The 14,293-nt window shown below is 42.3% G+C and overlaps 1 protein-coding gene and 1 pseudogene across 1 annotated transcript in view; both read left to right on the top strand.

The window, feature by feature from the left end:
• MEI1 (meiotic double-stranded break formation protein 1) overlaps window positions 1-14,293 on the top strand; it is a 74,789-nt gene that overhangs the window by 43,150 nt on the left and 17,346 nt on the right. The window contains exons 20-22 of the mRNA XM_055328365.1: window positions 4,773-5,048; window positions 11,121-11,286; window positions 12,375-12,479. Coding sequence (XP_055184340.1) covers window positions 4,773-5,048; window positions 11,121-11,286; window positions 12,375-12,479 — 547 coding nt within the window. The remainder of the gene's footprint in view (window positions 1-4,772; window positions 5,049-11,120; window positions 11,287-12,374; window positions 12,480-14,293) is intronic.
• Window positions 456-822, top strand: LOC129511558 (chromobox protein homolog 3-like; annotated as a pseudogene).

Below are 14,293 nucleotides of genomic sequence, written 5' to 3'. Positions count from 1 at the left end.
CACAATATATGTATTTATCAAATCATTACATCATATATGTTAAACTTACAGAATGTTATATAGCAGCTATATCTCAATAAAACTGGGGAAAAAAGAAGACTTAATAGTGTTCAAATGGCAATAATCCTCAAATTGGTCCGTAGATTGAACATAATCCCAATCAAAATCCCAGTTGCCCCTCCCTCCCTCCCTCCCTCCCTCCCTCCCTCCCTGCCTCCTTCCCTCTCTCCTTCCCTCTCTCCCTTCTTGAGATGGACAAGCTGATCCTAAAATTCATATGGAAATGCAAGGAACCCAAAGTAACCAAACAGTCTTGAAAAAGAATAAAGTTGGAGGACTCACACTTTTTGATTTCAAACTTACTACAAAACCGGAGTAATCAAGGGAGATTCTGTAGATATAAGACGATCTGCTTCGAGGTGGTAAATAATAGCTCTTCAAGTCTGCAATAAAAAATGGCCTTTAGTAAGAGTACATTGCAAAAAATGGAAAAGAAACAGAATGAAAGAGTAACAAAGTAGAAGAAGCAGAGCCTGAAGAGTTTGTGGTGGAAACAGTACTGGACAATCATGCAATGAATGAGAAGGCAGAGTATTTCCTCAAGTGGGAGGGATTTACAGATGCTGACAGTACCTGGAAATTGGAAGAAAATTGAGATTGTCCAGAATTAGTTGAAGCATTTCTCAATTCTCAGAAAGCTGGTAAAGAAAAAGATGGTACAAAAAGAAAATCTTTATCTGAGAGTGAATCTGATGATAGCAAATCAGAGAAGAAAAGATGCTGCTGATAAACTAAGAGGCTTTGCCAGAGGTCTTGATCTGAATGAATAATCTGCTAGACAGCAGGGGGAGAATTCATGGTTCTCATGAAATGGAAAGATTCAGATGAGGCAGACGTGGTGCTGGCAAAAGAGGCAAATATGAAGTATTCTTAAATTGTAATTGCTTTTTTTGAAGAGAGACTAACTTGGCATTCTTGTCCAGAAAGTGAAGTTCCATAATTGTTATATTGCTTTATATATATATATAATTTATATGTACATGTATATATATATATATATATGTATATATATGTGGGTCTTGGTTTATTAGTGTGAAGAAATAACATTCTAATGAAAAACCAGTTAGATAGGTTGGTTTGGAAGTAGTATTGGGGGAGTTGTTAGGGTTCTTTTGCATCTATAGCACTAGTTACACTGAACAAATAAGTTTCCTGTAGTTGCTTCCTTTATCAGAAAAGAATATTTGCGAGGCACCTGGGTGGCTCAGGGGTTGAGTGTCTGCCTTTGGCTCAGGGCATGATCCCAGAGTCCTAGGATCGAGTCCTACATCCGGCTCCCTGCAGGGAGCCTGCTTCTCCCTCTGCCTGTGTCTCTGCCTCTCTCTCTGTCTTTCATGAATAAATAGATAAAATCTTAAAGAAAAAAAAAGAATATTTGAGACTATGGTATATTATTTCCCTGCATTCAAGAACACCTTTTCTAAGTGTTGGGGGAAATCTTCATAGTTGTTACTGAATCAGAATTTGTGTTTACTTCCCATATGCCTAAGGACAATTCTGGGCTTTTTGTTTACTTGGGTTTTTTTTTTTTTCGTGTGTGTGTATACATTAAATTACATACTTAGTTTCCTTATCTCTCTCTCTCTCTCCTTCTCCTTCCTTTCTTCCTTCCAGTCTCTTTCTCTGGCTTTCTTTCATTCTTTCACATTTACCAAAACAAAAAGAACATTTCATAAACATGGATAAGCCCATGTTTCTGGAATGCCATCATTTTCAGCAAACTAAGAAATAAATCACTTAAAGTTAAATTGAAAATTTTCCTGAAACCTTAGCCTTTCAAATTTTGTAGTTAATTGGGCAATTTAAATATAATGTAAACAATTTAAATTGGACAATTTAAAAGCAGCCGTATCAGAATCCATATCTGTATCTATAGTTATATGAATGCAACTTTATTTGCAAAACCCCTGGGAGGAAAATTTTATCACAACCTCCCCACTCAGATAAGAAAACTAGACAAGTCCTGGTGTGTTTTAATTAGGTGAGCAAAACTTAGTTAAATGGACATTTAAAGGTTCCTTTTAGGGGATCCCTGGGTGGCGCAGCGGTTTGGCGCTTGCCTTTGGCCCAGGGCGCGATCCTGGAGACCCGGGATCGAATCCCACGTCAGGCTCCCAGTGCATGGAGCCTGCTTCTCCCTCTGCCTGTGTCTCTGCCTCTCTCTCTCTCTCACTGTGTGACTATCATAAATAAATAAAAATTAAAAAAAAATTAAAAAAAAATAAATAAAGGTTCCTTTTAGTAAACCATTCCTTTCCAAGAAGTTGAAATCCCTGTGCTGTTTTGGCTAAAAGGTCATGATTCATGGAATATCTAAGACTTCTTTTTTTTTTAAGATTTTATTTATTTATTCATGAGAGACACAGAGAGAGACAGGCAGAGACACAGGCAGAGGGAGAAGCAGGCTCCATGCAGGAAGCCCAATGTAGGACCCTCCAGGATCACACCCTGAGTCAAAGGCAGGTGCTCAACCGCTGAGCCACCCAGACATCCCAATATCTAAGATTTCATTCATGGAAACATAATCATAATTAGATTGTTAGAGATATTGGCAGTTTAGGATCTGCTGGAATAAATGAGTGAACAAACTGCTGTAATCTAAATTCCTGACCTGTATGTTTTTTCTTTACCCCAACTCATTCATTGCATGTAGGCTCAATTTTCTCAGTATTTCGGTTACTGGTTCAGCAGAAGCTAGGAAAAACAATAACTTTGTAGTAATCGGAATGTTTTCCAACTATATATATATATATTTAACATTTTTAACATTTATTGAGGATTCTTGCCCAAATCTGTCCATATCCTACTGGTTACAAACTTTCTAAATCTACTACTCCTTCCAGTACATTAGAGGGGGAAAAATTTTTCATAATCTCCAAATCCACAACAATAAAACAATGTTGGAAACTGCCATAAGAACACAAGTGAAAAAAAAAAGTTTTCTAAGAACCACAGGACTATAAATTTAAGAAGGACACAAAAAATTCTAAATGAATCAAACTCATCTAATTATATCCATTAAATGTATAGCTTTTTTTTTAAAATTTTTATTTATTTATGATAGTCACAGAGAGAGAGAGAGGCAGAGACACAGGCAGAGGGAGAAGCAGGCTCCATGCACTGGAAGCCCGATGTGGGATTCGATCCCGGGTCCTCAGGATCGCGCCCTGGGCCAAAGGCAGGCGCCAAACCGCTGCGCCACCCAGGGATCCCAAATGTATAGCTTTTTAAAAAAATGTTACTCATACTTCATTTGAGTGGTTTTAAAAAAGAATCACCAACTATATATTGTTTATTGTGAATCCTGGTAAATAGTGATCAATAGTTTTCCTTTAAAAAATCCTAGAATAATCAAGACTAGGTTTCTGACATAAGGATAGTCATCTAGATCAATGGAATAGAATTGGCATTCCAAAAATAAACCCACATATTTTTTTTTATAAGGATGCCAAGACAGTTCAGTGGGAGAACAGTCTTTGTAACAAATAGTGCTAGGACAACTGGATGTCCACATGCAAAAGAAAGAAGTTGGACCTTTATCTCCTAGTATACCTAAAAATTATTATTATTTTAAAATATTTTTATTTATTCATGAGAGACACACAGAGAGAGGCAGAGACAGGCAGAGGGAGAAGCAGGCTCCCTATGGAGAGCCCGATGCAGGACTCAATCTCAGGACCCCAGGATCATGGCCCAAGCCTAAGTCAGACTGTCAATCACTGGGCCACCCAGGCGTCCCAGTGTACACAAAAATTAATTCAAAATGGATCAGACCTGGGCAGCCTGGGTGGCTCAGCAGTTTAACGCCACCTTCAGCCCAGGGCCTGATCCTGGAGACCCGGAATCGAGTCCCACGTTGGGCTCCCTGCATGGAGCCTGCTTCTCCCTCTGCCTGTGTCTCTGCCTCTCTTTCTGTCTGTGTCTCTCATGAATAAATAAATAAAAACAAAAATCTAAAAAAAAATGGATCAGACCTAAATGAAACAGCCCAAACTATAAAACTCTTAGAATAGCATATTAAGGACTAAGCTTTGCTATATGTGCAATGGGAAGAGATGGGTTTTTGAGGGTTAATAAATGATTCAACACATATGCCCTTTGCTGCCTCTGTGCCAGGTCCTATGCCCGGTGCACACATTAATCTGCATCAGTCTGTTCCCTCAAGCAGCTCAAGTCTAGTATGGGAGGTAGACACCTACACTGATAATCACAGCACACCGTGGTAAGTATCATTATAGAGCTGGGTTTCTCAGCCTTGGTGCTATTAACATTTTGCACAACGTAACTCTTTTCTGTGGGAGGCTGTCCTGTGCATTGTGGGATATTCAGCGGCATCCCTGCTCTCTCCCACTAGATGCCAGTAGCACTCCCTAAATCAAGAAAATAAAAAATGTCTGTAGACATTTCTAAAAATCTCCTGTGGAACAAAATCACTCTAATTTGAGAACCACTGTTACAAGGTAAGCACAATGAGTTTTCTTCTCACCAGAGGGCACCGGATGAGCCACTGAAGATGTCCTAGAGTACTGAGATGCCAAATACATTTTTCCCACTTACATCTTGGCTATGTTTGTTGGGCTCTTTGGGTACTCTGCAAGATTTATTTAATTTCTTTTTTCTTTTCTTTTCTTTTCTTTTCTTTTCTTTTCTTTTCTTTTCTTTTCTTTTCTTTTCTTTTCTTTTTTTTTCTTTTTCTCTCTCTCTTTTTCTAGGCTGTGGTCAGTGCCATCAGAAAATTTTTAGAGGACATCCCAGACCTACACCTGGTTTACACCCACCATCCCCTCCTGCTCAAGTTCTTCCTGTCGTATCCTGAGCTGATGAGTAGGTTTGGACACCGTGTCCTGGAACTTTGGTTCTCCTGGGAAGAGAGCAGCTATGAGGAGCTGGATGATGTCCCCTCTGCTGGGCAGTCCTCCCTTCCTGCCAGCTTAGCAGCCCTATTCCACATGCTCAGAAGCAGCCCCAGCATCCTGCTCATTTTGCTAGTAGGTGACCTCTTCCTCCTTTCTGCATTCACAGGTGGTGAGGCGCTCTCTGGGAGTTGGTTTACTGAGGTCAGAGGCAACTACAGTTGCTTCTGCCTGCTTCCAGATTTATTGCTGTTTCCATGTGAATGGGAGGTCCTTTTGGCTGACAGGTGCCTGGTTTCTGTAAATCCATACTCAGAATTTTCTAAGTCTGATGGAGGGCTGCTTACTGAGAGATCTGTCCCTCTGTATTTCTCAGGGGATAGAACTATGAAATGCTGACCTCAGTCACCATTCCCTCTCACCTCCCTGTCTTTTTTCAAGCAGATTCTACTAACAAGGATTAAATATCAGAGGAGATCCTTGGGGCATGGAGATGGAGATGGCTGATTGTAGAGGATCCAGGCCTCTTTTTTGCCATAACTCACAGGATAATGTTATATATGCAGTGCACTCCCTTGGGCAAGTCCAGAATTGTCAGAAATTCTAGCACTTTTTTTTTTTATGAATTAAGACATTCCTATAATTTCTATCAGGTGTATCAGATAAATCAGCTGCCTGTTGTCTGGAGTTTCTAATATGCTAGCTTTAGTGCTATCTTTTCTTCATCCACTCAAGAAACTGAATTAATGAAAGTGACATTATTTTATTACAGAAGTAACTGCTGTAATTTATTTAATTTAAAAAGAAAATCATTTGCACCATTTGACACTTTGTATTTAGTGAGTGACTACTAGTGGCAGGTGCCAAACTGACCACAGCACAGCAGCATAGGAGACACTTAGTTTAAAACCACTGCTTTCGGGCAGCCCCTGTGGCGCAGCGGTTTAGCGCTGCCTGCGGCCTGGGGTGTGATCCTAGAGACCTGTTATCGAGTCCCACGTGGGGCTCCCTGCGTGGAGCCTGCTTCTCCCTCTGCCTGTGTCTCTGCCTCTCTCTCTGTCTCTATGAATAAATAAAATCTTAAAAAAAAAAAAAACCACTGCTTTCAATGCCAGCTCACCAACTTTGCCCTTTCCTGGACGATGTTCTTAATCATCAACAAACATGGTTTCTTAGAGTGTTTTCTTTCTTTCTTTTTCTTTCTTTCTTTTTTTTTAATTTTTTATTTATTTATGATAGTCACAGAGAGAGAGAGAGAGAGAGAGGCAGAGACACAGGCAGAGGGAGAAGCAGGCTCCATGCACCGGGAACCTGATGTGGGATTCGATCCCGGGTCTCCAGGATCACGCCCTGGGCCAAAGGCAGGCACCAAACCGCTGCGCCACCCAGGGATCCCCTCTTTCTTTCTTTCTTTCTTTCTTTCTTTCTTTCTTTCTTTCTTTCTTTCTTTCTTCTTTCTTTCAAGATTTATTTATTTATTTATGATAGAGAGAGAGGCAGAGACACAGGAGGAGGGAGAAGCAGGCTCCATGTCGGGAGCCCGATGTGGGACTCAATCCTGGAACTCCAGGATCACGCCCTGGGCCAAAGGCAGGCGCCAAACCACTGAGCCACCCAGGGATCACCCCCCACTTTTAAAGATAGATAGATAGATAGATAGATGGATAGATAGATAGATTGATAGATTTATTTATTTATGATAAACATAGAGAGTCTTAGAGTGTTTTCTATTGGACTATTAGAGTGACTGTGGTAGAAATAACACCTTCATGTTGTATACCTCACTTCCTTAGGTACGTACTAATGTCCATATTCACAAATGCATGCATACACATCCCCCTCAAACTTAAATCTTCACCTTCCACTCTGGAGATCTGTCATCTTGTGAGGTCATGTGTGTTGGCTTGATAGGGGCCGCATTCAGGCTTTGACTCAAATTCTTCCTTGGAGGAGCAAGGAAGGAGAAGCAATGGGTTAAAAATAAATAATCAGTTCATAGAGGAGGAAGGCAAGGTGGGTGCCAGGGAAAGTAGCAATGGACAAAGTGAAGATACTGGATTTTCTTTGCCAGATGAGGCATTCAGGGTTGGTTTCTCATACACAGTAGGTACTTACAAATATTTGCTGACCCTTTGAATTAGGGTTCTAGGCAAAGTCTCAAAAAAAAAAGCAGATCTTCTGAAATATTTTTTTTCTTTTTAAACAAATGAAGAAATAGGTTTAGGAAAATTTTCCATAGGTCACAAAAGTTGAGATTAAAACCCAGATTTTGACACCCTGTCTAATGTTCTTCCCAGTAAACTGAGCTAATTCTGAGAACAAGAGAGAAATAAACCCTGATCCAGTGTCCTATATAACAGGAGAGCTGTCTATTTGAGCAGGGAGGGTATAGGGAGGAACTGGACCTACAACCTGCCTTATGGGCCAGGGAGGGAATCAGACACAACAAACCAAACATACCTGTCATAACAGTGTGGCAATAAAAGTCAGGCAGAGTGCTTGGGTGGCAGGGAGGTTAGAAGGGTGTCATTTCTGTCATATATTGCAAAAGATTTGATAAGTGAAAGTGTTGGGGGAGAATCCTGCTAGGCCAGCACAGCAAGCATCCAAGTGCTTACTGCGATTCAGGGACAGTGAATGAGTGGTCTGGTGTGATTTTGGAGCATGGAGGGTATGTCACCATGAGCTGAGATTGGTGAAAGATAGGAATGAGCAGGTTTTTAGAAGCCCTGAGTTTAGTTGTTCACTTTTTCTCTTATCATGTATTTATTTGGTTTTTATTATTAGGCCCTAGATTTTGAGATACAAAGATAATTCAGATATGGTTGGTCCTTGCCGTTGAGGAAATCACAGATGCTTGTTTCATCTGTAACCTTGTAGAGACTTCTAAAGCATCACTGGAAGGAGAAAACCAAAAGAATGGTGAGACTAGAAAAAAAAATCTCAGATCATGACGGTGGGCTGTGGGAGTGGTAGGCAAGTCTAAATCCCTATTGACTTACTCCTGGTTATTCTGGTTATCTTCTCCTCGGACCCAGACTCTCACTGGTCCTTGCCCTCCTAACCCTTTCCATGTTTTTGTCCTTCCCTTTACAGTCAAATTCCTAGAAGTAGTTTTCTAGCTCTCAAAATTGTCATTTTTTATTCCCTCTCTTATTGGCATTTGCCTCCATTGATACTTGAACCATTCTTATTACCAAGATCAACAGCAATGTTCTTGTGACTACTTACAGTGGACTTTTTCTCATCTTACATGACCTGTTATTTTCTGACAATTGTCCACTTTTTATTGGCACATTCTTGGTTTTGGCAATACGAACTCCCTTAATTTTTCTTTTACCTTTCTTGGTGCTTCTCTCAGTCTCTTACGGTTTTCTTTCTGGCTAGTGCTTGAAAGTTGATTGTTCCTCAAAGTTTTTTTCCTAGGCTCTCTCTCTTTTTTTTTTTTTTAAAGATTTATTTATTCATTCAGAGAGAGCGAGAGAGAAGGAGAGACACAGGCAGAGGGAGAAGCAGGCCCCATTCAGGAAGCCCGATGGACTCGATCCCGGGTCTCCAGGATCACACCCCAGGCTGCAGGCGGCACTAAACCGCTGCGCCACCAGGGCTGCCCCCTAGGCTCTCTTTTTATTCAGTTTCTTCTTTCTAGGCTGTGTCAATAATTCTCATGGATTTGGTTGCCTCCTGCTATATGCTGATGACTTAAATCTCTTTCTCCGTGACTTTTCTCCTGAGCTCCTGCTCCATAAAGCTAACTATTAGACATTTCTGTCTAAAACGGAGCTCATTATCTTCCTCCCCTAAGTTTTCTTTTTCAGTCTGGGTTTTTCTAGGGTTAAGATCCCTCCCTGGTTGAAGACTTATCTTAGGCTACTAGCTTTAAGGAACATAAGTAAAGGCCAAATAGAAAAGGCCAAATAGAAAATGAATCTCGAGAGACCAAATCCTCAGATAGACCCTTGTGTCAGGGAAGCTGAGCAGGTGCCCCACCCTTTGTTGTGGTGACTCAGTTTTTGTCCTTGAATGTGAACCACACGCCACCCCTCCTTCGTGGGCAGAGAAGGAGCCTTGTACTTTGCTGGCCTAGAATTCAACAGGAAGGATCTATCCTTAGGGCTGGATCCGATGTAGAGACCCAGGAAGATGAAGACTTTTCTGAGCTTTGGTTTCCTTGTGTATAAAGTAGAGATAACATGTGGATAAATATATGGGAATAATATGTGGAAAGAATACGTAGGGACACTCTTGCTATTCTGTACACCATAGGATATCATTCACTGATCATTGACTAACTCTGAATCAGAGAATGTTGATCTCAGAGCAGCTTATTGAATTGTTCAAGGTCATGTAACTTATAAGGGTCATGACTGTGATTGGAGCCTAAAGTTAATGAGATTTTCACTAAATTGGATCCTGGAAACATCAGTGGTGAAAAAGAATAACAAGGAACAATTTTGCTGTCTGTTTATATATATAATTCTTACCATTTCTCCCCAGCTTCTAGCCACAGGAGGGGAAGAGTCTAAAAATATATGTTGGTACCAATTTCTGTTTTTGACATGGGTAATTAACAGCTGAAAACAAAGCTGTTAATTGCCACTCTTATCAATGGGTGGTCTTTCATGTAGGTTGTTTAAATATGAAAAACGGTAATGTCACAGAAGCTCTGTTTGTTCCCTCCTTGGCCACATCATCCTAGTTGATCCAACCCCAGAAAATTCTGGACAGCTCTGGGCAGGAGCTGGGCCATGTTCCACCCAGAGCTTTCCCCACTGACCCACACAGTGGGGTGCAACTCATCTCCCCCTCCCCCGCCCCTACATTTACCATACCCACCAAAGGCTGAGTAGCTCTCTATCTTTTGGACTATTAAAATTTAACTCAGAATTCTGAGGGACCAGATCTCTGGTTAGGCAGCCAAGTGCTGGTGATGAAGCAGGATCAGGAAATTGGTTTGACCTTGGGCAAATCATGCTTCCTCTGGGCTTCAGCCTCATACCCTGTAAAGTAAAAGGGTTGATGTAAATGCACCAGTAGTCTCTCTAGCCCTCCTGTTCTGTGATCCTTTCCTTCCAGAGATGTTTTCTGAGTCCCTGCAAGGTGACAAAGATGAAGCCAATCTTATCAGTATTTTTCATTAACTCATAGTGTAGTAGAATTTACAGTGCCACTGCTGTCTTAATAGGCAGACCATTTAATCTGCCTTTTTACTCATTTGAAAAATTAGGGTGACATCTACCTGGAAGAGTTATTAGGAAGATACAGATAATGTATCAGCAAACATACAGCTACAATTTGAATACATTACAGTGCCTGATTGAGCAGTTGCTGTTGATTTATAGTTGTTTCTCTGGCAGCTGTGGACATTTGTGAAGAGCCAAGCCCTGATGCCCATGTGTCACTCAGTGATCAGCACATCTGGAGTTGTCTAGCTGGGTGCCCTGTAGCCATGTCTCTATGTGTCAGCTGTCCTCCCTGGAAAGGGAGTCTGTGTGTGACCTTGGATTCATAGCACTCAGCATGTTAACCTGTCCAAAGGAATTGGCTTGTTTGAGCTGGTAGGTGCCAGGAGCTATCAGTAGGATCGTCTCTGGTGTGACTTCTGACTGGCTTTGCCTTTAACATATACTCACTAAAATAACTCTGAGAGCAAATAAAAAGTGATGTCCTTTCCTACTTTCTGAACCCAAGGCCTTTACAGCTTGGGGCAGAAATAGCCAGATGCCATGGAAGAGAAGGGGCCTGACCTGGTCTTCGCTTCCCTTCCTGTGCCCTGAATCTGTCCTAACCTATCCTCTTCCTGCCTTGTGACATCACCACCTCCCTCTCTTTTCCTCCCTTAAGGCACATTCAGGTCCTCTGTCCTGAAAAAACCTCTTCTTGACCCTAAAACTTATATTTGTCAGAGAAAGGTATCCTGGAAAGTAGAAAGATATTTGGACTTGGAGGTAGGAGATTCAAATCTTAGCTGTGCCACTTACTGGGTTATGTGACCTTTGGCACACCACATAATCTCTCTGAGGCTTTTTCTTCCTATTTAGGATGGACCTGTTCGGCAGATTAGTACATAACAGGTGTCAAGTAAGGGAGCACTCCCTTCCCCATGTTTTATGACACCATCATCGTGGGTCCTTCCCCAGTCTCTGTCTTCTTCACTGTCCCAACTATGATATTCTCTGAGGTCTGGCTTCCTTTTTTCCTGCTCAGGATCTCATCTATTCCAGCTCAGTGGACACAGCCCACAAGGTACTAATTGTCCTAAGAATATATTTGAGGAAGAATGAGGATGTTGAAGTGGGTGGTCTCATCCGAGGCCACTTCCTGCTGATCCTACAGCATCTATTGGTGGAACATGGGGCCTCTCCCTCAGAAGGTCAGTCTGCAGCTGTGGGGGGGCGTGTTTTGACCTGAAACTCAGGAGTGGGCATCTCTGCCCTGATGAAGTCTGCTCTAGGAGAAAGAATCAGAGTTTTCTTTGCAAAATAAAAGGCCAGTGTGGCATCAAGCTAAACTTTACCTCCTTCCTCTCATCAAAGAGTGAGCACTCAGCATATTTGGTGTGTGTGTGTGTGTGTGTGTGTGACATATGTTTATGTTTAATGTCTCTGTTTAGCATAGGTGGGTGTGTTCAGTGTATGCATGCATGTCCCCACCCTGCATGGCATGTGCTTAGAGCTGTTTGTCTCAAGAATGGTAACCTACCTCCAGTTGGGAAGAAGAAAGAGGGAAATAAGGAGGAGGCCAGGAAGGCAGCAGCAGCACACAGGAGTGGATCTGAAATGTGTTAGAAGCTGCCAGTGAGATACAGAAGGATAGTTTCTAAATCTGGAATGGGACTCCTTAGAGTCAAAGAAGTTTGATGTTTGGTACAGTAAAAAGACACTGAAAAGGTTGGCATTGGGTTCTCTTTTCCTATTTTTAAAAAGTTGAATTTTAAAATTTCCAAGCAATTAAGAGGAAGTGGGAGGAGAACTATGGTTCACTTGATCTAGTCCTGACTGAGGATGGAAGTTTGAAGGTAGATTTAAGGGTGTCTGGAGGAGATGAGTCCTTCCATTTCAGGAAAGGATAAGTCCCGTCTAATCGATAATGTATAAAAGCCATGAGATTTCGTGGAAACAAAATTGAAAAAATGTGGACGTTGAACTCAGATTTAGGTTCAAGTCCTGGCCCTGCTACTAACTGGCTGTGGGAGCTTGGAGAAGTAACTCAGCCTCTCAGCCTGTTTTTTTAACTACAAAATAGAAATAATCCCTATTTCACAAGGGGGATTGAGATATCAAATTTCTGGTACCCAACCCAGAGTTGCCACTCAATATGTCAGTTGTCCCTGTGCCTAAAGAAGAAGGCAGGAAGTAGGAGTGAATCCCGACAAATATTTACAAAGGGGTAGGGTATCTGTCCGACCTTGGGGTGATCTGAGTATCAGGTCTCCTGATCAGCCCTCCTTGTTCCTCACAGCCTCAGGGAACCTGCCATTGCTACTGAGCCTCCTTTCTTTAGTGCAGCTGAAGAACACGTCAGAGCAAGAACTGGACAGCATGGCCATGAAGCTTCTTCACCAAGGTGCTTGGGCTTGGGACAGTGCTTAAGGGCCCAGGGCTGGGCATGCTCCTTTATTCCATCATTCAGCCCTTTGGAAGAAGCTAGTGGGTCACTGTTCCTGTGGGTTTCTTGCTATGGGACATTTTAGATCTTTCTCTAGTTGTACTATGGGACTATTTGGGAAATGAAACAAAAACAAAAACAGAACATTGTGTGACAGATACACCTCTAGAGTCAGAAATGCCTGGGTTTATTCTCAGTCACTAGCTATGCAATCTTGGGCAATCACCTAGCTTTAGGTTCCTTACAAGTTAAATAGTAGTAATTAGCTGATTTAGGGTTGAAATAAGGGGTAACTAGATGTGGAATGCTCACAATGCTTGGCATGCAGGAGACCTCCAGTGGAACTCTTTGTGTAGACTCACTTTTCCTGGCACAAGGTCAGTTCTCCACCTCACTCCACAACTGACTCAGAATCTAATGATCTACTTACCAGTTCTCTAGACCTCTTCCACCCATACCAAACCACATTGGGACCTTTCACTACTGATTAATGTAGTTGCCCTTCATAGGCAGCATTTTTTTAAAGATTTTATTTACTTATTCATAAGAGACAGAGACAGAGAGAGAGAGGCAGAGACACAGGCAGAGGGAGAAGCAGATTCCATGCACAGAGCCTGATGTGGGACTAAATCCTGGGTCTCCAGGATCACGCCCTGGGCTGAAGGCAGCGCTAAACCGCTGAGCCACCTGAGTTGCCCCAATAGGCAGCATTCTTAGGAAGATTAATTGAGGAAATACTGAAATCAATAGGAAAAATGGTGTGTGTTCAGTACCTGCGGACTGTCAGGTGTCGTGGCCACAGATGAGGATGGTTTCTCCTCACCTGGAGCCCAGGCCTCCTCATGAGATCAGTGTCAAGCTTAAAAAGGGCCTTCAGGCCTGGCCTGGTGTTGGACCCAGCCTGTCTGTCAGATCAAGGATAACACTCAGCTGGGAAGGAAGATTGCCTGTGACAAAAATCAAACTGCTGTCAAAAGGGCCTCTGGAGGGGGTAATGATGACCTGAAACATTCATGTGAAATGTAATATACATTTACTTATAATCCTTGAGTCTTTTATTTGAGAGCATTGTAGGTAGAGGACGGGGTGAGGAGGGGGGCTGCTTGTCTGGTTGACCACAAGCCAGTTAGGAGTCAAGTATGATTTGGCTGCCAACACAGTGAGTGGAGACTTGGATAGATTTCGTATTGGGGGGATCCCTGGGTGGCGCAGGGGTTTGGCGCCTGCCTTTGGCCCAGGGCGCGATCCTGGAGACCCGGAATCGAATCCCACATCGGGCTCCCGGTGCATGGAGCCTGCTTCTCCCTCTGCCTGTGTCTCTGCCTCTCTCTCTCTCTCTCTCTCTCTCTCTCTCTGACTATCATAAATAAATTAATTAATTTAAAAAAATAAAAAAAAAGATTTCGTATTGGGGATGGTGGGCAGGGGAGCAGAGAGTATTGAATCTTAGGAGGAAAGGGATGTGTTCTATAGATATTTACAGTGTAGAAACTACTCTGAGGAGGGCTAGGGGAGCCTGAAGAGGCATCTAATCTTGCCTTGAGAGGTTACAGAGGGCTTATGGAAGAGATAAACTTTGAGTTGAATCTCAATTGCTGAATAGGAGTTAAAGACTTAGTCAGATGAGGGTGATGTGAGAGAGAGAATATGGCACGTTAAGGGAACTGCACACTGATGGTGATGGAGTCCCCTGGGAGGGTGGTGAGTACCCCATTGCTGGAAGATTTCAGAGGCTGGATCTTCTCTTGCTCAGGTGGTAGGTTAGCCTGGAT

The sequence above is a fragment of the Nyctereutes procyonoides genome, unplaced genomic scaffold (assembly GCF_905146905.1).
Source record: "Nyctereutes procyonoides isolate TBG_1078 unplaced genomic scaffold, NYPRO_anot_genome, whole genome shotgun sequence".
NCBI classification, from domain to species: domain Eukaryota; kingdom Metazoa; phylum Chordata; class Mammalia; order Carnivora; family Canidae; genus Nyctereutes; species Nyctereutes procyonoides.
This window is presented reverse-complemented; position numbering and strand designations above follow the sequence as displayed.